Below are 21,393 nucleotides of genomic sequence, written 5' to 3'. Positions count from 1 at the left end.
AGTAGGAGTCCAAATAGCTTCATTTCCCTCTCTTCTTCTCCCTCACAAAGTATACACAAAGAATTTGTCTCTGTGACGCCAGGTGTCCTATAAACACAGCCCTGTGTGAGCGTACACACTCAGGCACAACAATCTGGGCACAACAGTGGACACAATCTGCCGACGACTGAGCGGCTAAAAGTATTTATACAGCAAAGACAAGAAACACACACAGACTTGGAATCCGCATGCTGTTGTGAATCGACTGATAAGACTTCTGAAACCATCAGTATACAGACAGGCATTTAAATTGTAAATGGTTTTGGAAGCTAACTGCATTTTGTTGCCTCGATACACGGCTGAGGTTTGGAAGCCAACTGCGTGTTTGACTTTGTGCTCCAGGTGGACACTGCCAGTGAGGTAGAGGAGTTGGATATAGATGTGTCTCCCATTCCCTATTCTGCAAGCAGAGGGGCTGCCAAACTACAGGTCTTCATTGCCAGATACAGGTATGGATCTCTACAGTGCTCCTCCTCAGTAACACTTGCATTATACATTGGGATTGATTTGTTTCTCTCATGCCTGCTATTCCCTGGTGCAGCTATAACCCTTACGATGGCCCGAATGATAACCCAGAGGTGGAGCTCCCACTCACAGCAGGAGAGTACATCTATGTGTATGGGGATATGGATGACGATGGCTTCTATGAAGGTTAGTTTGACTACAGTTTTGTGCCTTATAGGGCTTACTCCTGTTTCCCTCACATGTGAAGAAAGCATTTCTTGACAGTTGGAGAAAGTCCGAGAATTATATGGTTATGGCTGTTAGTTATGGCTATAGTATTATTAGTTATAGTATAGTTAAGCCAAGTTATGGCTGTTAGATTATGATAATCAGATTTTTTCTAGATAAAAGGGAAAAAAAGGAAAAAAGGCCCTTTTGCCATATATTATAACACTTCCACCAGTCCTGTGTGAACCTCCATGTCTCAACCAGTCACATTGTCTCCCCTCGTTTCCCTTCCTTCAGGTGAGCTGATGGATGGACGGAGAGGGCTGGTCCCCTCCAACTTCGTGGAGCGTGTGTCGGACGACGACGTCATGAGTGCCCAGGCCCACGAGGCCGGTGATCTGTCCCACAATTCCTTCCAGGACAGTAGCCTGCACAGCGGCAGTGAGCGCTTCCAGCCCTCACACCACCACCACCATGTGCGCTTCGGCCCCACCACCACCACCACCACCACCACCACCACCTCGGAGCGGACCGACACGTCGGCCGCGTCCTCGGCCTCCGTCCCCAACCCCGCCGTGGGCAAGACTGCCCCCGCAGCCCCGGCCCTCACCATCCCCATCACCAACGGCCTGGACCTTGACCTGGAGGAGGTGGACGTAGTGCCTTACCCACGCAAGCTCACCCTCATCAAGCAGCTGGCCAAGAGCATCATCATCGGATGGGAGCCTCCTGTGGTGCCGGCCGGCTGGGGCGCCGTGTGGAGCTACAACGTCTTCGTGGACCAGGAGCTGCGGCTCAACGTGCCGTTCGGCTCCCAGACCAAAGCCGTGCTGGAGCGCCTGGACGTGGCGGCCAAGGCGTACCGCGTGTCCGTGCAGAGCCTGACCGAGCGCGGCAACTCGGACCAGGTGCGCTGCAGCCTGCTGGTGGGCCGCGACGTGTGCGTGGCGCCGTCGCAGCTGCGCGCCGAGCGCGTCACCGCCACCTCCGCCACGCTGGTGTGGCTGCCCAGCAACAGCAACTTCGTGCACATCGTGTCCTTGAACGAGGAGGAGTGCGAGCTGGTCAAGGCCGGCTGCTACTCGCTGTGCCTCAGCAACCTCACGCCCAACCTGCAGTACCGCGTCAAGGTGGAGGCGCGGCCGCACCGCACGCCCTGGGAGCTGCCGCAGGACAGTCGCGAGCGCAAGACCGCCGTCACCACCTTCCACACGCTCACCGCCGGTGAGGAGGCACACAGACAGCACAGGACTGCCAAATGAAAGCATAGAATGTCATTCGGGAAATCCATAGTAACTTTGTGTTCACCAGCGAAATTGGTGTTTTTATTATCTATTAATGCTACGAGCTGAAACAAGTGGTTTCACTTGCATGCAATGGGACTTGCCTCAGAAGTAGAAGCAGATCAGTTGTCAACACTAGTGCATTCAATGTGTTCCTTGGAAATGGCATTATCTGATTCTCTCTCTCTCTCTCTCTCTCTCTCTGCTGACCCCCAGGGCCCCCTGATGCCCCTCTGGACGTGCAGCTGGAGCAGGGGCCTTCTCCGGGGATCGCCAACGTCAGCTGGCTGCCGGTCACCATCGATGCTGCTGGAACCTCCAATGGGGTCTCCGTCACAGGCTACACCATCTACGCAGACAAGAAGAAGGTTTGGACCACTACTCCCTCCATGTCTCTCTCTCTCTCTCCCTCCCATACCACTTTGGTGTGTTTCTGGAAATCCCAGGGTTGCCCTGGATCTTTGTCTCTCCCTTGTCATCTGGCTTTGCTGGGAGCCTTGTAAATAGTGCAGACTTGACAGACTTGCATATGCATTGTGTTGCATTGCTGTTACTTGCAAAGGTGCATACAGGATGTTTATTAGCCAGTGGAATAGCAGGCAGTGAATTGCAGCTGCTGTAGAAAGTTTAATGAGTCAAAAGTGATTTAGTTTGAATGATGTTCTGCCAATGATTGCGCTATGATTGCACTGTATGTAATTAATTGTGTGTGTGTGTGTGTGTGTTGTCCTGCAGGTGTTGGAGGTGTCGTCCCCCACGGCGGGCAGTGCCCTGCTGGGCCCGTCTCAGATCCAGGCGGTGAAGGCGGCTCAGGAGCTCACCGTGCGCACCATGTCCCCGCACGGCGAGTCCTCCGACTCTGTGCCCGTCAACGTCCAGGCCAAACTCGCTGCCATCATGGCAGGCCCTGTGCCCCCAAGTCTACCTGTGCCAGTCCTGGCAGCCGCCACCGCTGTGCCCACCTCGCCCGCCGTGTCGCCCTGCCTCACCAACTCGCCTGCCAAAATGCCAGCGCTGCCCTACAGCTTGCCGCCAGACGCACACACATTGGTCCCCGGCGGGGGGGCCTATGCCAACTCTTCCAAAGCCATCACCGCGAATGCCCCCCTGCCCGTCGGCTCCTACATGGAGGCCTGGGCAAACCCTCACATGTCTGTTGCCCCCATGTCATTGGCCATGCAGCAGCAGCAGCAGCAACAGCATCATCAGCAGCAGCAGCAGCAACAGCATCATCAGCAGCAGCAACATCAGCAGCGGCATCAGCAGCATCCTCCAGCGTTACCACCGTCTGCCATGAACAACCCAGCAGTCTACGTACCGGTAAGTGACAGACAAACTTCAGTACCCAGAAATTGTTCACATCAACAAGCTTTGCAGTAGCATGAATGATAACAGAGATTTAGACTCTTGTGGTTAGTCAGTAGAGACTCTTACTCTCTGCAGATTCTCATCCCTCACCTACACACAGGCATGTTCTGATTAGTTAATTCAGTCAGGAAAAGAAACAAAGACAAATGACTCTGGGTTAACTAACCCAGCTTTGTCACTAAACCACGTACTTGAAATATCCCCCAGGTCTACAGTGGGTATCAGTTAAGTTTGGACGGGTTCCTTCATGTAGATGTGTCGGATGCCATTTTTTTTTAGTCATTCCCTCCGCTCCTCTCAGCAGGTGAGTGCGGCCTTACCTGGCAGCATCTCCGCAGCGCTGGAGCCCCACCGAGAGACAGAGAGCCCTGCTCCCGCGTCCCCCCGCCCCGTAGTCTCCATCTCCGACTACCTGGAGGACCCCAGTGCCAAGCTCCACCAGCACGAGCCCTACCACGTGCCCATGCCTCGAATGCAGGCGCCGGACACGGACTCCCTCAACCCCCCGGAGACGCACCCCATGCGGCCGCCCAACCCGTCCCCGTTCGAGTCGGAGACTGAGGAGGACCTGGAGAACACGCGGCTGGTGTCCATCGAGGAGTTCCTGGGCCACGGGAGGCCTGCCGCAAGACACCAGGTCAGGCTCCTGTTTTCAAGCAGCCTTACTAAAGTCAAGAAGCCTTACTCAAGTCAAGCAGCCTTTAGCAGTGTTTGTAGGGTGATGTTTTCATATATGTTCACTTATGTTTGTCTGTATGGCTGATAAGTGTTTATCTTTTTGACTTGATGCAAGCCCGTTGCCAGCTGTAGGTTCTATTCCGCATGGCTGAGTTTCAGAAGACAGGGGCTTTTTCTCTTTCTGTTGTTTGTTCCATTTGGCCAGCATTGTCGTCAGTTCTGGGAATAATATACCGTCTGTTTTACTGTTTGTTGTTGAGATGATGTGCTCTATTTGTGAATCTATCAAACTGAAAGTGTAGGCAGTGATGTTGTAATGATGAAAAGTAGAAGTTAAAAAATGTGTTTCTACATCTGTTGTTGCCATTTCCACCGACGCGTCTAACAAGTAGATGGCCATTTAAACTTTGTTTAAAGTTTGAACCAACTTCCATTATGGTATGAGATTCACAGACAGCAGATGGTTTGGTTGCTTCTCATTGGTGCTGATTTAGTAGGCTGTAGTAAGCAATAGTGTCAGGATGTTCATCAGAGAGACGTCTGCACCTATTGTTTTCATATGCTTTATGTTTATTAGGCTACCAGACTGAATGGCTGCATTCGGTCCTTTGTAGTCCCCACTGTCATGTATCATAGTTTTGTTCAGTTGTCAAAGGGGGGGTACACATATTCTTGGGGATATTCAAATCGATCTTGGAGTACACAAAATAAATCTGTGATTTACCTTCCCAAACAGGCTAACTGCCATGTCACTACAAAAAAAAAGTATTTCTCAAATGGTGGCTGAACTTAATCCTGCCAATCAACAATTCATTAATTACTTTATGTTAAGAGTGAGGGGAAAAGTGCGGTGGTAGCATTAGTAGCGTTAGTAGTGGCTAAATAGCTGGGTTAGCAACAGCTGCCAGTACAACAGCTGTTGTACTCTTGTGTTGAAGTGTTGAACACCCCAAGTTGTTCTGGGGAGACTGGCCCTAGTAATATTATAGTCACATTGGATAAAATGAGAAATACTAAGCGGAGAGTCTGATCACCTCACCTTAGAATGACTATTATTCTGAGCTGTCCATGGTGCTGGGGGTAGGGATGTAGAGTGTCCCAGAGATACACGACTGGGAATAGTTTGGGAACCAGACTATTATATTGATACAGAAACTCTCCTCTCCATTCATACAGTGATGTTGTGTTTTTTGGAGGTGAGTGAATTTCCATATGGCATTTGTTTACATAGGCATGCATTGTTATTTGTTTCCAGGGTTACGGTGGCGGTCTGGTGGAACCAACCATTGACTACCAGCTAGAGAACAGCCGAGGCTCTGACCTGTCCGACATCCTGGAGGAGGAGGAGGAGGACCTGTACTCAGAGTCCATCGCAGACGTGCAGGGCAGGGGCTACAGCATAGCTGGCAGGGTAAGCAGTCTCACACACACACACACACCAGTGATGCATGGTTTGATCCGAATTGAGCGGGTGTCCACAGTCAGAAAAAAATATTTGTAATGATATTCGGATCATATGTGGGTGGGTCAGTTCAACTCATAATTATTTTTCGAAGACGTCATTGGCCAAATGAGTTCTATCGTAGCTAAGATGCAGCATGAGCTTGCCACATAGACTACATGTGTGATGGGAGAAGGGAGATGGAGGCGGTAGAGAGACATCTAATAAAAGCAAAGTGAGGGAAGTATTTGGAGAGGTTGTTAAAGAAGATGACAGCGGTGCTGGTTATGTTCTTAGCACTTCTTGCGAAGCCATTTAGTATGACAGCCACAAAAACAGCCCAACTGTGTTTATTCAATGCCTAGTTATTCATCTCCCGCTCTAAAAAAGATTCTTGACCGCTATGCGGGTCCACTGAAATCATTGATCGGTATATTGTACTATTCATTATATAGTCATGGAAATTCAGGTTTTTTGTCAGGGAAAAGTCATGAAATTTTACTTTTGACTCGAGTGGGAACCCTGGCTTTACTACTTGCTTGAGTAGTTGTAGTTAGCCCAACTTTGTTTATTCATCTCCTGCTCTAAAAAAGTAAAATATTCTTCAACGCTACATGGCTGCTCTGAAACATGGCTATGTAGCTGCTCTGAAATCTTTGGTCAGTATATTGTACCACTGCTTATATAGTAGGTCAACAAAATCCAGGTTTTTCGTGAGGGAGGATTTTTTGAGAGCTGTGTCTCCTTATTAGAAAGTCTCTGCTTCAAGTGCAATTACCATGCCTCAAGCAATAGATAGCTTTATGCACACTGACCACAGGAACAGCTTGTCTGGCTAGGTCATGGTAAATTAACAATGTTGGCACAAGACCTAATGACAATTAGCTCAGTAAAATAATGAAGATACTGAAGGCCGCTTGTGAATGTACCCGGCTACCACGCACCACTGATACCGCACACACACAAACACACACACACATACACACACACACACATATGCATACTCAGACAGCAATACTGCTCTGACTCTTTCTCGCCTACTTTGTTTTCCTCTTATTTGTTCTCTTCGAGTCTTGCAGTTTTAATTTTCTCTTTGTTCTCTTTCTCTGTACTCTTGCACGCCTTCTTGCCCACTCTTGGGTTTTGATGTGTTGAATCTTCGGTGGGGATGCCACACCTTCACCACCACTTTTTTCACCACAAACAATAACTTCTCACCCCCCCCCACCCACACACACACAACACACACACACACACACACACACACACACACACACACACACACAGCCCGAGGTGTGGGACAGCGATGAGGAGGTCCTGGAGCGCATCATAAAGCTCCCGCCGCAGGTCTACCACAGCAAGCACCTCTTCAGCATCCCTGAGCTCACCGAGGAGGAGGACAACACCATGGACGACGAGGCAGAGCCCATGCGACGGTCACCCGCACGCCGCTCTGCGCCCACCCCGCACCCGCGAAGAGCCCACCATGCCCAAAGTGCCCGCCACGTCCGTACTCGGTCCCGTGCCCAGCCCCAGCCCCAGCCCCAGCCACTTCAGTCCAGCCTGCGGGCGACCAGCCATCAGGGCCGTCGCTCGCAGCTCCACGTGCACTACGCCGACCAGTTGGCCACCGTCAGCTACCCCGAAGAGGAGGAGTACGCCGAGTCAGACAGCAGCCTGTACGACGGGCCCGACAGCCGCAAGATCTGGTCACGCCGGGCGACGGTCGCAGCGGCTGCTCCGGCTCCCACCCAGCGGTCGGCGCACCACAGCGGAGGAGGAGGAGGAGGAGGAGGAGGAGGAGGGGACCGGCTCCGCAGGGAGGCCATGATCCGCAACCAGATGACCTCGCACGTGGCCGAGACCGCGGCGGTGGCCGCCGGCCCTCCCCCGGGTGCGTCCGACGGGGCGTACCTGCTGAGTCGTACGGTGCACCGGGTGAAGTCGCCCACGGGCACCCGCCCGGAGATCGACGTTGAGTACGGCACGGACAACGACGATGAGACGGTGGCGCCGCCCTTTGACCCCGGCGAGGTGGTGGTAGACCAGATGAGCTCGGAGTGGTGGGTGGAAGGCGGACACCACGACTGCCATCGGCCCGTACCAGCCCCCCGGAGAGCCAATCCTGGGAAGATGGCTCTCCCGGCCCCTGGGCATCACACATGGGTGTGTTAACAAGCTTGACCCCCCACCCCCCTCCATGGATCCCCAGAGTTATGCCCCTTGACCCCCCACAGTACCCCCCAGCTCAGCTCAGGAAAAAGGGCTGGAACCTTTTGCGTCCTATTGAGTGTGTATCTGTGCAGCCATCCTTTTCTTTTTCCTAGTTCTTAGTTGTAGCCTAGGATCTAGAAGTATGTGAGCACTGCAGTTAGTTGGCCACATCTCCACTCTCTAAGGGCCATCTTGGTGAAAAGAGTAAGATCAAACAGTCTCACCTCTTGTCTGTCTCCACAAAACCTGCAGCCTCCTCACTAGGGAGCTCAATAGGCATGACCCACAGTGCCCAAAGTGTGCGCCAGTTCATATCTCTCAAAGGGCACATGCAAAAGGCTTTCAGCCAGTCCATGTCCATCCCGCTGTGGCTGTCTTTGGATGTGTCCGGCTGCCCTTCCCCCTCCCCATGTAGGCGCCTGGTCTCTGGTCCCACGTCCTCCATAGCCCCGACCACCGACCGGCTAAGTGTGTGTCTTGTCTCTGACCGCTTTCCTCCTTCCCACCTCTGGCTGTTGTGTCCAGCTTTAGCAGCTGGGAGTCCCTGTGTTTTTGCTCAGGCCGTAGCTCGTCCATGTGGTGTCCAGCTCCCTTCCTCTCCATGAGTAGCTGTGGACCTCTGCTTCATTTCCTCACTCTTCCTTCTGTGGTGCTTTTGGCCCAGTGATTTAATTGGAGAAAGTTGGTTGTTTTGAGATTATCTGAAAGACATGGTCTTGAAGTAGTTCGCAGAACTAGCTATGGACTCATTTTGTGTTAATCATGTATTGTTTTAGGTTTGTTAGATTCGGTTAATAGATTGAAAGAGCCATTGAAAGGTTAGCAAAAGGCTTTTAGTTGTAGCGTATCTCTTCAGTCTCTGAAAACAACTCCAACTGTCCTTTTAAAACTGTGTGTGTGAGGTTATTTACTGCAGATTAGTGTGTGTGTGAGTGAATGAGGTTATTTACTGCAGATTAGTGTCTGTGTGTGTGGGGGGGGGGGGGCTGAGTGTTTGAGCGGTTTGTGCGGTTTGCCTAACCCTGACCCTTGTACCTCCAGGATGCCACAGGCAGAGACCAGTCATTGGCAGAGCCCCCGCTGTCCCGCTCTGAAGCCAGGCAGATGAAAGGTCAGTCTGTACATGGCACTTCTACTGTCCTCCCCCCATGCTCTTGTCCATCTCTCTCTCTCTACCAATCTCCCTCCTTCTCTCTTTCTCTGCATCCTCCTCTCTCTCTCTCTCTCTCTCTCTCTCTCTCTCTCTCCCTCTCTCTGCCGCCTCCTCTCTCTCTGTCTCACTCACTCACACTCATACTGTAATGTCCTGGGTATGAGATCTATGGAGGTGTTACTGTCTGAGTCTTGGCAGTGCTCCTCCAGTCCAGAATGCCGTTGTCAGATTATCACTCACCACAGAGGGCGTGAGAGAGAGGGGGAGAGCGAGAGAGAGAGAGAGATAGTAAGAGCGAGAGAGAGAGAGAGAGGGAAAGAGAGGGAGAGAAAGAGATAGTAAGAGCGAGAGAGAGAGAGAGAGCGAGTGAGTGGGGGAAGGGTCAGGTGAAGGGGGAGGGATGCTCAGCTGGGGTGGCTGCAGAGCTCAAAGCTAAGAACAGGCTTAACCCAAACTGGCTTGTCATGAGACAGGAGGAAGTGGCAACCATGAAAATAGTAACCCAGATTAGCCGCCAGCCAAACCAAGCCACTGCACCGGCCAACTCTCCTCTTCTCTTGGTGTCCATGCTCTCTCAAACACTACACTACACTGCACTACACTACAACGCCACCTATATCTGTATGCAGGAAAGCTAGGAGAGTAGCAATGTATACACACACACACACACACACACACACACACACACACACACACACACACACACACACACACACACACACACACACACACACACCAGCATGGCGTAGTTTGTTCTGTCCCTCCATCCTTGACTGTTGGCCCAGTGCAGATGGACTGATCCTGCCTAATGAGATAGAAGGTGTCTCATTGGGAAAGCCAAAGTCAAGCAGAGACACTAATTGCCGCTGTTGTACATTTCAATGGAGCTCCATTACCTGCCCTCATCACTTCCTATCAAGCAACACCAGTGAGGCCCCTATGCCCAATCCAGCGCTTCCCCTACGCACATACAGACCGAGGGCATGTCTGATGTCCGTCATCTTTTGGGCCGATGTCCATTAGTCAAAGGGTCAAGAGTAATCAGGCCTGTAATCAGCCCGCTTCGCTTCGCCCCGCAGTCCCCTCCCTTCTCTGGTCGCTCATGCATGAGCCATTAACCGGACATGTAGTGTCATGTAGTGTCATGTTGTATTACTACCTCTGTGGGATCATTACAGAGAAGTTTCTCAAACATCAGAGATATTACTGATGTATACCTTGCAGATGTAGAAGGTGTCTTAAGATGCGAGCATGTGATGAATATGTTGGTGGATCGATCTCTTCCTCTCTCTCTCTCTCTCTCTCTCTCTCTCTCTCTCTCTCTCTCTCTCTCTCTCTCTCTCTCTCTCTCTCTCTCTCTCTCTCTCGCTTCCTCTCGCTCTCCCCCCCCTCAGGATCATGAGCGCACGTTCCTCAAGCGGCTCACATTGGCTTAGGCTCAGGGGGTTTAGCATGATTACCTCTCTTAGGGACACGCCTGGGCTGCGCCATTGCAAGCGCACGGGGGTGGCAAGGGGCGGGGGAAGTGGTCGTCAGCCGACACGTGAACACTGACACCGAGTGTGTGTGTGTGTGTGTGTGTGTGTGTGTGTGTGTGTGTGTGTGTGTGTACGTGCGTGTGTGTGTGTGTTCATTCAGAGGTTGAAGAGGCAGGGAGGCAGATCGGGGAGAACACAGTGAGGGTTTTCGTGGCCCTCTTCCCGTACGACCCTGTCAGCATGTCACCTAATCCTGACGCGGTAGAGGAGGAGCTTCCCTTCCGAGAGGGACAGATCATCAAGGTACTGGCCAAACACTGGCACACCAACACCACCTGACCTCCACTGACCCAAAGGGGGGATACGTCCATAGTGCAAAATATCATGAAAACGTTTATTCCTACTTCACATACCTAGTATAGTTCTCTTTCAGGGGATCATGCATTTGTGCTAGTTAAAAGCACTTGATTAAAATTCATAAGCCCCGTTGTCCATGCGCAGTTGCCAATTATTGTATATATTGTGAGGTATAAGCGCATTTATATATTAGTATACACTAGGTTTGATTTCATACAAAACGTCTTCAATTAGTATACAGTATATGAAGGGTAATGAAATTATTTTTGTGTAATTGCTGTAATGACAGGATGCTTTCTCATGTATCGTAACTCCCCCTATTTCCACCGGTCCCGTATTTCCACCGTCTTGCGTGTATGTGTCACTTAATATCCATTTCTTTACAAACCAAGACAGCGGACTCCTATAGAAACGCAACCACCCACAACATTGGTGTATCTAAATTAGCTATGTACCAAAAATGACATTTTACCGTGACTCGAGGAGCTGTAAACAGTGTTGTAAGGCTGCGTGTACACAACCGCTTGGAGCTCCAGTGGAATTTTAATTTCACGACGAGAATTCTCGGTCTAACCGTCCATGTGCCGTTGAAACGGTGTAAATAGGCGACCCATCAGGCCAGCACTATAACTCCGAGCGTGGTAAACAAAATCAGATATTTCAGGCAGTAAATGCTCCCGTTAAGAACCAAACCAGATTTTGTTCAAATCTACACAACTATGGCTACTGAAAAATGTAAGGTTCATTTAGTAAATGTTATTTTGAAGTGTTAAAAAACATCGTTGTTTTAGAATTTCTGAACAAAAGTGGTGATAATTGGGGGTGTTACGATAGTAACAACACTCCCCTACACACACACAAAACTCTGTCCTGTCATAGGTGTATGGGGACAAAGATGTGGATGGCTTCTTCCGCGGCGAGTGTAATGGTCGGATGGGCTACGTTCCGTGCAACATGGTATCCGAGATCCAGGTGGACGACATGGAGACACGCGACCAGCTGCTGGCCCAGGGCTTCCTCACCACCGAGGCATCAATGGATAAGATAGGTAGGCCGAGTTGTCAATCATCCCCTTAAGCCCGACCCTTTCCTTTTCCAATCAGTATTAGCCTCCATTAAGAGAAAAGCTCTCCTACAAGCTACAAGCCATTGGCCATCTCCCCCCACTCCTAATAGCTGATTCCAGATCAACTGTTCCTAATTCTTCTGAGAATAATACTCAGTGGTATATGGTGTAGGAGCAGCTGTTAAAGGAATAACACACCAGCATGCTTGTACTGTTTCATGTCGTGTTGATCTCATTGATGTTGGCTGTGTTAAATGGCATTGCCATCTGTGCATTGATTTGTGTAATGTTTCCACCATTTGCTCTGGACATCACTATTGGTTGTTCTGAAGATCATGCGATGGCTTTTGTTCAATGTATGTGCTGCTGTTGTCCATTCCTCACATTCAATTTCTTCCAACTGTCATCTGCATTGTCAAACATGTGCATCAGACAGCGAGTAGGAATGAAACCATTACAAGATTTTAAGTATTAGGACATTTTCTCTAATGTCAACTTTTGTAATCTGTAAGTGATTGTTTTGTGTAGATGTGCAGCTGTAATGTTCCGGCAGATGTTTGCAGTTGCACAACTGTCAACATCTGTCTCAAGCTACTCCATTTCCTCCACAGTTCTGAAGTCAACCAGCCGCTGAGAGTATAGAGAGTATTCTTTAGAGAGTATGTCATGTTGCCATGCCTTATTTAAATATGGTAAATTTAAATATGTATACCTCATGAGTTGACAGCACTTTCAATCTCGTTGCACCTTTGTAAAAAGTGGCAATGACAATAAAGACTATCTAATCTAATCTAATCTAATCTAATATAGAAAGATAGATGATTCTTGCCCTTTATGTCATGTGGCCTCTTCATGGAATGCATGGGGGAAATGTGCAATATGTATGTAGAGTGTAACCAGCTGAATACGTTTAGCGGTTAGAAATGGCTATTTGGCAGAGACTCAAAGCAGTGGGTTAAAATCATTTGGCACCATGAGGGTCGTCACCCCTTTCAGCCCGTTGGGATTAACATTTTGCAAATCAACTGCCTGAAATGCCTTCTCTTTGAGTGAGAATTGCCACCCCTTGTGCCTGTGGTTTTTGCTGACAAACTGTGGCTTTGCAGGGAGGCCCTGGCCTGCTAGGCGTCCTGACCCAGCGGCCGAGCGGACGGCACACACTAGCCCGTGTCCTGTTTCTTCCTTTTCAGAAGGCTCTTGGCTCTGCAGTGTTTAACCACCTCTCCTTTTCACTCTGTCTCTCTGCCTCTTCCGCTGCTGGTTGGGCTCCTCTTTCTTGCTCTCTTTTTCTCTTTTTCTCTTTTCTTTTCTTGTTGTTTTGGGGTTTTTTTTTTTTTTGCATTTTGTTCTCTGTGCTATTCATTCAAGTCTGCTGTCCTGGTCTGCTTTTTTGCGTTGCTTATTTTCTGTTTACGATGTGTCTTCCCCCAAAACAACAACCCCCCCCAAAAAACCCCCATCCCTCCATAAGGCACCACTCGCTCACACGCACAGCTTCCACGCCGCCCTGTTCCACCGCCGAAACCTAGACGATCCAAGAAAGGTGTGTCTCGATGCTCGCCGTGTCTCTCTCCTTTTTTTCTTTCTTTCTTTCTTTCTTTCTCTCTCACTCCCTCTCTCTCGCCTGCCTCTGCTCTCGCTTTGTTGCAACCTTCTTTTGAGTTTTATTTTTGATGTGCTCTGCTTTTGCAAGATCTCCTTGTTACATAATCATCATGTCACTTAGCTTTAACATATTGCCCAGTGGTATATTGCAATATGGCATAGGGCCAGATAAATCATGGCCTGCACTCCCTCCATTTCACTGGCATACGACATTGGTAATATTTGTGCATGCTGGAGATCATGCTACTCATATTATTTCCCATTCAGCCTTCCCCATCAGAGCTATAAACATTGATAAACACTTGTGATGGCGCAGATGACGTTTGCCATACAGTCTTCCCCTTTGACCTCCATCCTGTCCCTGTTCTGTCCTTTGTTTCTGTGTGATTGGTTGGTGAGTCCCTAACCCCTCCCGTGATTGGCTGTGTCCTGTAGTGTATGTGTCTATCTATGTGTTTGTGTATGTGTCTGTACCTGGCCTGGGAGTGCTCGGCTGCAGTGAAGCTCTTTGAGCTCCTAGTGCTGAGACCCCGGGGCTGAGGGCTAACATGCTTGTCTCTCCTGTCCAGTGGAATCGGCCGGAGTGTGGGATGACAGCTCTGTGGTTGACTCGTCCAGTCAAGGTTTGGCCACCCTCCCCCCCTTCAACCCACCACCCCTCTGTTTGTCTCCATGGCCCCATCTGTATCCTGCCTGGTCTTCAGCATGGGCATGGGTGGAGTGTGGGGTTGGTGGGGATGGGGTTCTCTTCTGAGTGTTAACTGTTAACAGCATGTGTCAGGACCGTGTATGTGTGTGTGTGTGTGTGTGTGTGTGTGTGTGTGTGTGTGTGTGTGTGTGGCATGCAGCATGTTTGTCCACAGAGAACTCTAACCTCGTTTACACTGTGTGGTCCATGTTCACCTGCAGGTCATTTCTTTCTTAGGAACCATCTGCTGAGTGAAGATCCATTCAAGTGAATTCTCATCTCATTAACCCAGTAAAACGCATGCGTTTGTTAACCGTTAACTTTCTGTTTGGCCTTTTTTTCAGATCCCTGCATGTTTACACTCTCACTTCTCTATGTGTGACTAAACTGATATTTGTATATTTGCATGTATATACATGTATGTTGCAATGGGCAAACCATGTTCAGAGTATGGTACTTTTTTTATATCATTTTGCGCTCAGTTTTTATGGCATATTTATAGTGGTTTAAACACAAGCTGAGGGTTGGGAGGTGGATATGGGAAACACTTTTGCTATTCATGTTACTTGTGCCTCCATGGACAGGGCTCTTAAATACTCTTGTCATTTCAATTCTTTCAACAGATCGGAGCCAATCAGGAGCTGCCACTGGCAACCCAGCACCACGTAGAATGGTGGCCATCTTTGACTATGATCCACGAGAAAGCTCTCCCAATACAGACATAGAGGTGAGGCCTCCACTAGTGTATGTGTTTGCTTGGTGGTGACTTCCTCCTGTCACATTCACTCATTACATCTGTAATTCTCATATCAGGACATCAAGGACACAATTACATATACAAAGGGCCGCAGGTTCCCTATCCCTGGGTTAGGTGCACATGTAGAGATTCCAGTGTATCCAGCATTGCATCACATTGTAGTTTATCAGTCATTTGACCTTAACAGAGACCAGGATGCCTGTGCCTCATCATTATTACCCTGCTCGGTGTAGACCTCTCTGTGTCTCATCTCCCCCTCCTCAGGCGGAGTTGACCTTCAGTGCTGGGGACATCATCTATGTGTTTGGTGACATGGATGCCGATGGCTTCTTCTATGTGAGTGGGTGTACAGGGGAACAGTGTTGTTTTTCTCCCATTTCTCTGCGGTTTCAGAACCTACACCTCAGTTTTTGTCAGATGAGGAAATGTCAAGTCATTTTCCCGTCATGATTGAAAACCACACAACCAGTTCTACCTCAAGCAGGTTTTGCTTGAAAAAAGGGCATGTGTAGGCTTCTGTGCTGTTGGGGTTATAGATTTGTTGATTTCGGTGTGGATCACTGCAGGAAATAGTACCGATGTTAGTCAGTGCGGTTTAGCCAATAAAAGTGGTCATGTTAATAGTGAGCATGTTGAAGTATTAGTCTCCCAGGCTTCCTGTCATGTACATTTTAATTACACATAAACATGTAAAACCTGCAAATAAGTAACCCTTTGAGATCATTTGCACTGATAGTGGTAGATTGAGGTGGTTTGGATACAGTTGCCAGGTGTAATTGGATTCACAGCTGAATGGATGGCTAGAATAGGGTTGACATGCAGTATGGTGTGAGGGTTGACCTGACTGGACGTCTGTTTGGGAAACCACAGGGAGACCTGAACGGACACAAAGGCCTGGTCCCGTCCAACTTCCTCCAGCCCTTCCCTGAGACCACAGATGAGTTGGGTGGGGCTGCAGTGATGGACCACCTTGTAGTGATGGACGCTAGGAGAGACCCGGTGAGCTCAAAACGCTGCGACATCCCTACAATGTTGCATTCTTACAAAAGTCTGTCGCTACATAGCACCTACTGTATCATCACTGTTCACTGTCATTTCCTGTATTGCCTTTGTTCTATGTCTGTTGAAGAGTTTGTTGAGTTTTGCATGCTTTTGGTTTTACAATACTGTTTTTTTCCATCCTCCCCTTACTTCCTGCATGACCCAATGCAGAGATACAGGCGAAGTGTGCACAAGCGTAAAGCGTAAGTGTTTATTCTGGACGAGTAATGACCCCCCCACTCCTCATAGCCTCCTCTTACCTTGTAGCCTAGCCTTACCTTGTATCCCAGTCTCCTGCCATTAACAAGATCCCAACGTTAATATTGTAGCCCTCTAAAAACAGGCCCTTACCATAACAGGCCCTTAATTTGTCTGTCTTTTGAACCAACTGCAGGCATCATTATTTGTGAACACCTTGACGTTTAATTAGCACCCCAGCCCTACCCCACCCAACCTGCACTAGTTGGCCAAAGACATGTTCGCTGTAATAGCTAAAGGCAGTAATAGCTCACATCCTTTTTGAGCAACATCACATCAGGAAGTGCTTTGATCATTAACAGTAACATTGCTATGATTCTTAACGCAGGAAGTTGACAGACATGCTTATTCATTAATAGGCTACAATGGCACTACTTTGAGCATGAAGTTGAGAAGTTAGTTAATCTGGTACTGACAATAATTGATGCATGCTATTCATTAAAATGATCAGTTCATGATTTATTATTGATCATGAATTGGAATATAGTTCATGGTCCTATGTATGTATCTATGTTTCCAAGTATTGGAAAGTAATACAATGACAGATGAGATAAATCTGTATTTAGTGCACAGATATCTTAGTGCTAATGTCAGCACTCATGGAATCCCCCTCTTCAAACTGCTAAACCACAACCCAGTCGGGGGGGTTTAGGTCGTTGGTGGTAAGCAACATAACAAAGACCGCATGGATCAGCTTCTGCAGTTTGTGTTCACATCAGTAATCGGATGACTCACTGTCAGGATAGTGTGTTTCCACTACAAGTTTGTGTGAATGGCTAGTTTTACCTCCTGACTGATAGGGACACATGCTCTCGTTTGACCCCTGTCCCTTCCCCAGGTGAGGGAGGGCGTGCCCCAGGAGCAGCAGGACCTGGCGGGGGACATTGAACCAGACAGGACCAGGCTGCCTGAACCAGAACCCGACCCAGACCCAGAGCCCACCCTAGGACCACTCCCCGAGACACAGGCCAGCCCCAGCTGTGCCCCTACCCCGACCACAGCCTCCGACAGCCCCCTGCTCACTGACCCGTCCTCCCCCTTGGGCAAAAAGAAGAAGGGCTTCTTCTCCAAAGGAAAGAAGCTATTTAAAAAGCTGGGATCAAGCAAGAAGGAGTGAGCGCTGTGACTGTTAAGGCTTTTTTGTTTGTTTCTATCCTCCCCATACAGGAAGCACTTTTTTATGTTGGTTAGTCTCAAATTAATCTTATTTAATTGTAATATGTATTATACTATAAGACTAGTTTCACTGTGGTAGGCTCTCCTAGATGGAGGTTTCCTAAGAATATATAACATACTGTAACACAATACTTGGGATAACATCACCTTAAGAATCAGCTGCACCCTGCATGGCTCCAAAGTGTCCCATTATAAGACACTAGATTAAACAAGAGTAGTACACACTGGAAAGTTATTTGTTTAGGTGCAGCAATGGGCTTAAAACACTAGATTAACACTACAAACGCATCCTTTGTAGGTCCATTTTGAAGAGTCTGAATATAACAAAAACACAGTGCAGCATAAATGTCTGTTAACCTTTTCCTAAAGTGAATATGCTGCGGACCCAGTCAGAGCCATCTGTGGGTGTTAGACGCTAATGACATTATGCAGCTTATGCTCTAAGGAAGACAAAACTCATGGCTGTCTTCGCTGTCACAAGTAAATATTTATCTCACATTTTCACGCTTTTTCCTCTTTCTGACACAAGGGACCATAGGAAAATGGCCCATGCTCTCAGTAAAATGTAAACCCTAAAACAGTGTGCTTGGCCAGAATGATGGACGTGTGTTAGAGGAGACTGGTGAATGTTGCGTGAGCGTGAAAGCTCCACGCAAGTTATGTGAACAAGCTTGTGAGCGTGAGCGTGTGCAAGCTTGAGAAGTTTGGCTTTGCCTGTTTTCAGATGTTGTCTCGGAACTCGTACTTGAGTGGTTTCTTTTCTTTTTTTTGTGGTGCGGACAAGCGTTTTTGTGTTTGCTACGGTAAACTTGTGTGTTTGTATGTGTGTGTGTGTGAATGTGAGTTTGCACTTATGAGACTGAGTGTGTATATGTGGGACGATGTTGCAGTGGTCTGCCTTGAGCCTGTCTTTTTTTGTTTGTGAAAAGATCTGTTACTTTTATTCTTTTGCTTTACCTCCGTTTTAGGAGTGATCGAGTTATTTTTAAGTATTCTACACAAACTCATACTTATTCAATAACGCTAGGGGCTACACATTTGTCATACAAACAGTGAATGACAAAAACACACAGATGGTTATAGGACCATGGACTAAAGAAATGTGAGTGTAGCCAAACTGTTTGTTCATTGGTACCACCACTACAGTATGCAGTAATTGTTCTTTTTGGATTTTTTTTGTTTTGTTTATTTGTTGTTGTTTATTTTTCTGTGTGTTTTATTATTACAGGGCTCATGTGAACTTCTCAGGTTTAACGTGTAGTTTATCAGCTTTGTATGTTAAGCTGTGGCTGTTTGAACCGCAGGATACGATTCTTGCCAAATCATTAGGTGCTCAGCATGTTACTATGACAAGTAGACACCTACCATCAAACACCAGCCAATAAGTGGGAGTGGGTCAAAGCACGACTGACTTCTGAGAATCAGCCAGACATGGGTGTTATCAGTAATTTTCAAAAATGTTTATTGTTACTGAAAGTTAAAATGACTGAACTTGAGAAACTCCTGCAATAGAACCTAAATGGAGGTCAAAATTGCCAAGGACCTTACCAACGCAGTCTTGGTTGAGCTTTGAGTAGAGGGAGAGTCAGAGGTCATCTGAAAACTTTGCTGAATTGTACAGTCACTCGCAACATATCCCTCGATGGCCTTTAGTCAACCTGCACTTCCTTTGCTGCGCTGTAGGCAATAGTGTTAACCATTAGTGATGCTGCTGCAAGCTTCAGGAACGCACAGACCTGGTCTGCCCACTACCCATAGCCCTCGCCAGTCCAGCTCTGCAGTTTAACTAGAAGATGACCGCAGCAGCACTCTAGATTACCAGCTGTAATGTTTAGCCTTATAAGACGTTGTTTAGTCTTAATTTGTTGTTTACACTGTTGTACTTGTACTGACTGCATGCATAATGACTTTTATGCCCATGTTTGGCCTTATGGATTTATTTATATATTTATAGATTGACCAGGCATTTTGTTTTGCAGTGTTTTTTTTGTAGTATTTTTGAGGGTGTTAGTACATGCAGAGGAGGCCTAGTATGTTTAGATTGAAACTGCAGAAGGCCGGTCTGTATATAATGTACAGTGTTTTGGTCCCAATCAGTGTCACAGCTCTGACTTTGTGGTATGATATTTTTTTCATACAGCGAGAGACTTTATTCTTTTGTCCGTCCAAGCAAAGCTTGTTTCCATTTTTTTGTACATTGAGGTTTTTATTACCAATTCTTTTTTCGACGCTTGTAAATACAATTTTTTGTTGTTAATGTTCTCAGATTTGTCTTTTTTGCATGATACAGCAGTGTTTTGATTGAGGAGAAATAACATCTGTGGTTGGACTCCTGAGAGTCCTCAACTTGAAAGTGCAGAGATTGTTTTCATCTTTCAATATGGACCTTTTTTCTAAAATAAAAGTCTATTTTCACATAAAATATCAGTGGTTGTGTGGCACAGTGAGTTTGTCCTGTAGTGTAGTATGGTGTGTGTGTGTGCGTGACTTCATCCTCATTGAAGACAACATGCTGCCAACTGATTTGATTCATAATGCATTTATTTCAGCAACGTCAGAAAATCCACATACACAGGTAGTTATGTAATAACTAACTAAACCAAAACAAGCACAAAATAAATGTAAACATTTTTCATGCATCACCATATCTTCATCCAGCCATGTAGAAAGAGTCCCTGCAGAGTTTCACATTGCGTGCACAGTTCACGTGGATCTGTAAGATGTGTAACACAGTGACTTGTGCGCAGCGTTCTGAAACAAAGCAGCTTCCCCTTTTCTCTCTCTCTCTCTCTCTCGATCTTTCTCTTTTTCTTCGTGTGCCTTTGTCCGTCGTGACTCTCCGTTGCCAACAGTACCCTCATCCATAAAGTAGGAAACACTACACTTTGGCCAGGGGTTTAGTAGTGCTTTCTACTTTATGGATGACTATACTGAACTTGCCAGGGTCCTCCTTCCTGGCCTTGTCTGTAGATCTCTCCTGAACCCCATACACACTCTGTAAATAATGCAATTCAAACTTCACACTGCAAACACATCAGCCCCACCCAAAACTATCAAAGACCAGTCAGTCATTAAACACTTTGCTTCAACTCATTAATACAATGTTATTAATGTGCAAACCTATAAACAATATATAGCACATCAATGACATGCCTAAAATTCAGAATTTCATTGGCAGTGAATGGAAAATAATAAATACAATGTATGTTCCTACTTAAGAGAATACTTATATTGTATGAACAGATGCTGTTATTTAACAGTGCAATCATTGTAAAAGTGGATTAAGATTTTCAGTTAAGTATTTAATAATGCCAATTAATAGAAAATAGCTAATAATGTAAAAAGACTTTTTGATATGATCCATTGTACATGAGTGAGGAAGCCATTTTGTTTGGCGTGAATAAGCTGTTTCTTACAACTGAGCTCTTAAAAGAAAGTAAAAAAGTAATTAAAGTATTAAGAAACTATTTCTCCTCATCGACAAATGATTACAGATCAAAAAAACATCTGACATTTTACATGATTTGCTCAATGAAATTCTTTAAAGTAGTGACCAAGCACTCTAAAATGTCGCACTTTTGCAAGACTTCTTGTTACGAATGTTCATTCTTTGAATGGTAAAAATGGTTCTTCAAGTTCCTGCCTTAAACCTTGCCATAGTACCACAACATAATGCAACAAGTGCCTCAAATTCCAGCTGATTTGGCATAGTTCAAAAAAATGCAACATCTTATCATATGTGTCCATTCACTTAAACAAAATTCACAAAATGAAAATTTACCACCTCTTAAAAAATATATAATAATGAATGAAGAATACGCCACAGATGCTGCATAACTCCTACCACACATCCAAACCTGATCGGAGGTGTCACAAATTCATTAGTTGCTCTTGTTCTTCTTTAAAAAAAAAAAAAAAAACTAAAATAAAAAAAATAAAGCGATGGTCTTGTCCTGTGGTCTCACCAGTTGTCCTTGGCTCTAACAGAAATGGGGCCGTGAAGGAGAAGTTCTCCTATTTAACCCCGTCTTCCCCCACGTGGTCCACACCACAGGAAGAGGTCTAACAGTCGTAGTCTCATCCCCTCTCTTCTCACCAACATCTTACTGCTCGTACTCT

General features: G+C 47.1%; 1 protein-coding gene across 1 annotated transcript in view; it reads left to right on the top strand.

Moving 5' to 3' along the window:
* Positions 1–19,701, top strand: part of LOC121709848 (peripheral-type benzodiazepine receptor-associated protein 1) — an 81,635-nt gene extending 61,934 nt beyond the window's left edge. The window contains exons 17-32 of the mRNA XM_042093477.1: positions 382–488; positions 581–690; positions 1,009–1,935; positions 2,211–2,362; positions 2,730–3,314; positions 3,667–3,999; positions 5,296–5,451; positions 8,737–8,806; positions 10,487–10,629; positions 11,563–11,731; positions 13,221–13,292; positions 13,924–13,977; positions 14,666–14,769; positions 15,064–15,135; positions 15,670–15,798; positions 16,937–19,701. Of these exons, the coding sequence (XP_041949411.1) occupies positions 382–488; positions 581–690; positions 1,009–1,935; positions 2,211–2,362; positions 2,730–3,314; positions 3,667–3,999; positions 5,296–5,451; positions 8,737–8,806; positions 10,487–10,629; positions 11,563–11,731; positions 13,221–13,292; positions 13,924–13,977; positions 14,666–14,769; positions 15,064–15,135; positions 15,670–15,798; positions 16,937–17,215 (3,462 nt within the window). The 3' untranslated portion in view covers positions 17,216–19,701. The remainder of the gene's footprint in view (positions 1–381; positions 489–580; positions 691–1,008; positions 1,936–2,210; positions 2,363–2,729; positions 3,315–3,666; positions 4,000–5,295; positions 5,452–8,736; positions 8,807–10,486; positions 10,630–11,562; positions 11,732–13,220; positions 13,293–13,923; positions 13,978–14,665; positions 14,770–15,063; positions 15,136–15,669; positions 15,799–16,936) is intronic.
* The last annotated feature ends 1,692 nt before the right edge of the window (positions 19,702–21,393 follow it).

The sequence above is a fragment of the Alosa sapidissima genome, chromosome 5 (assembly GCF_018492685.1).
Source record: "Alosa sapidissima isolate fAloSap1 chromosome 5, fAloSap1.pri, whole genome shotgun sequence".
NCBI classification, from domain to species: domain Eukaryota; kingdom Metazoa; phylum Chordata; class Actinopteri; order Clupeiformes; family Clupeidae; genus Alosa; species Alosa sapidissima.
The sequence above is the reverse complement of the archived record's forward strand: the minus strand, read 5'-3'. Positions and strand labels throughout refer to the sequence as shown.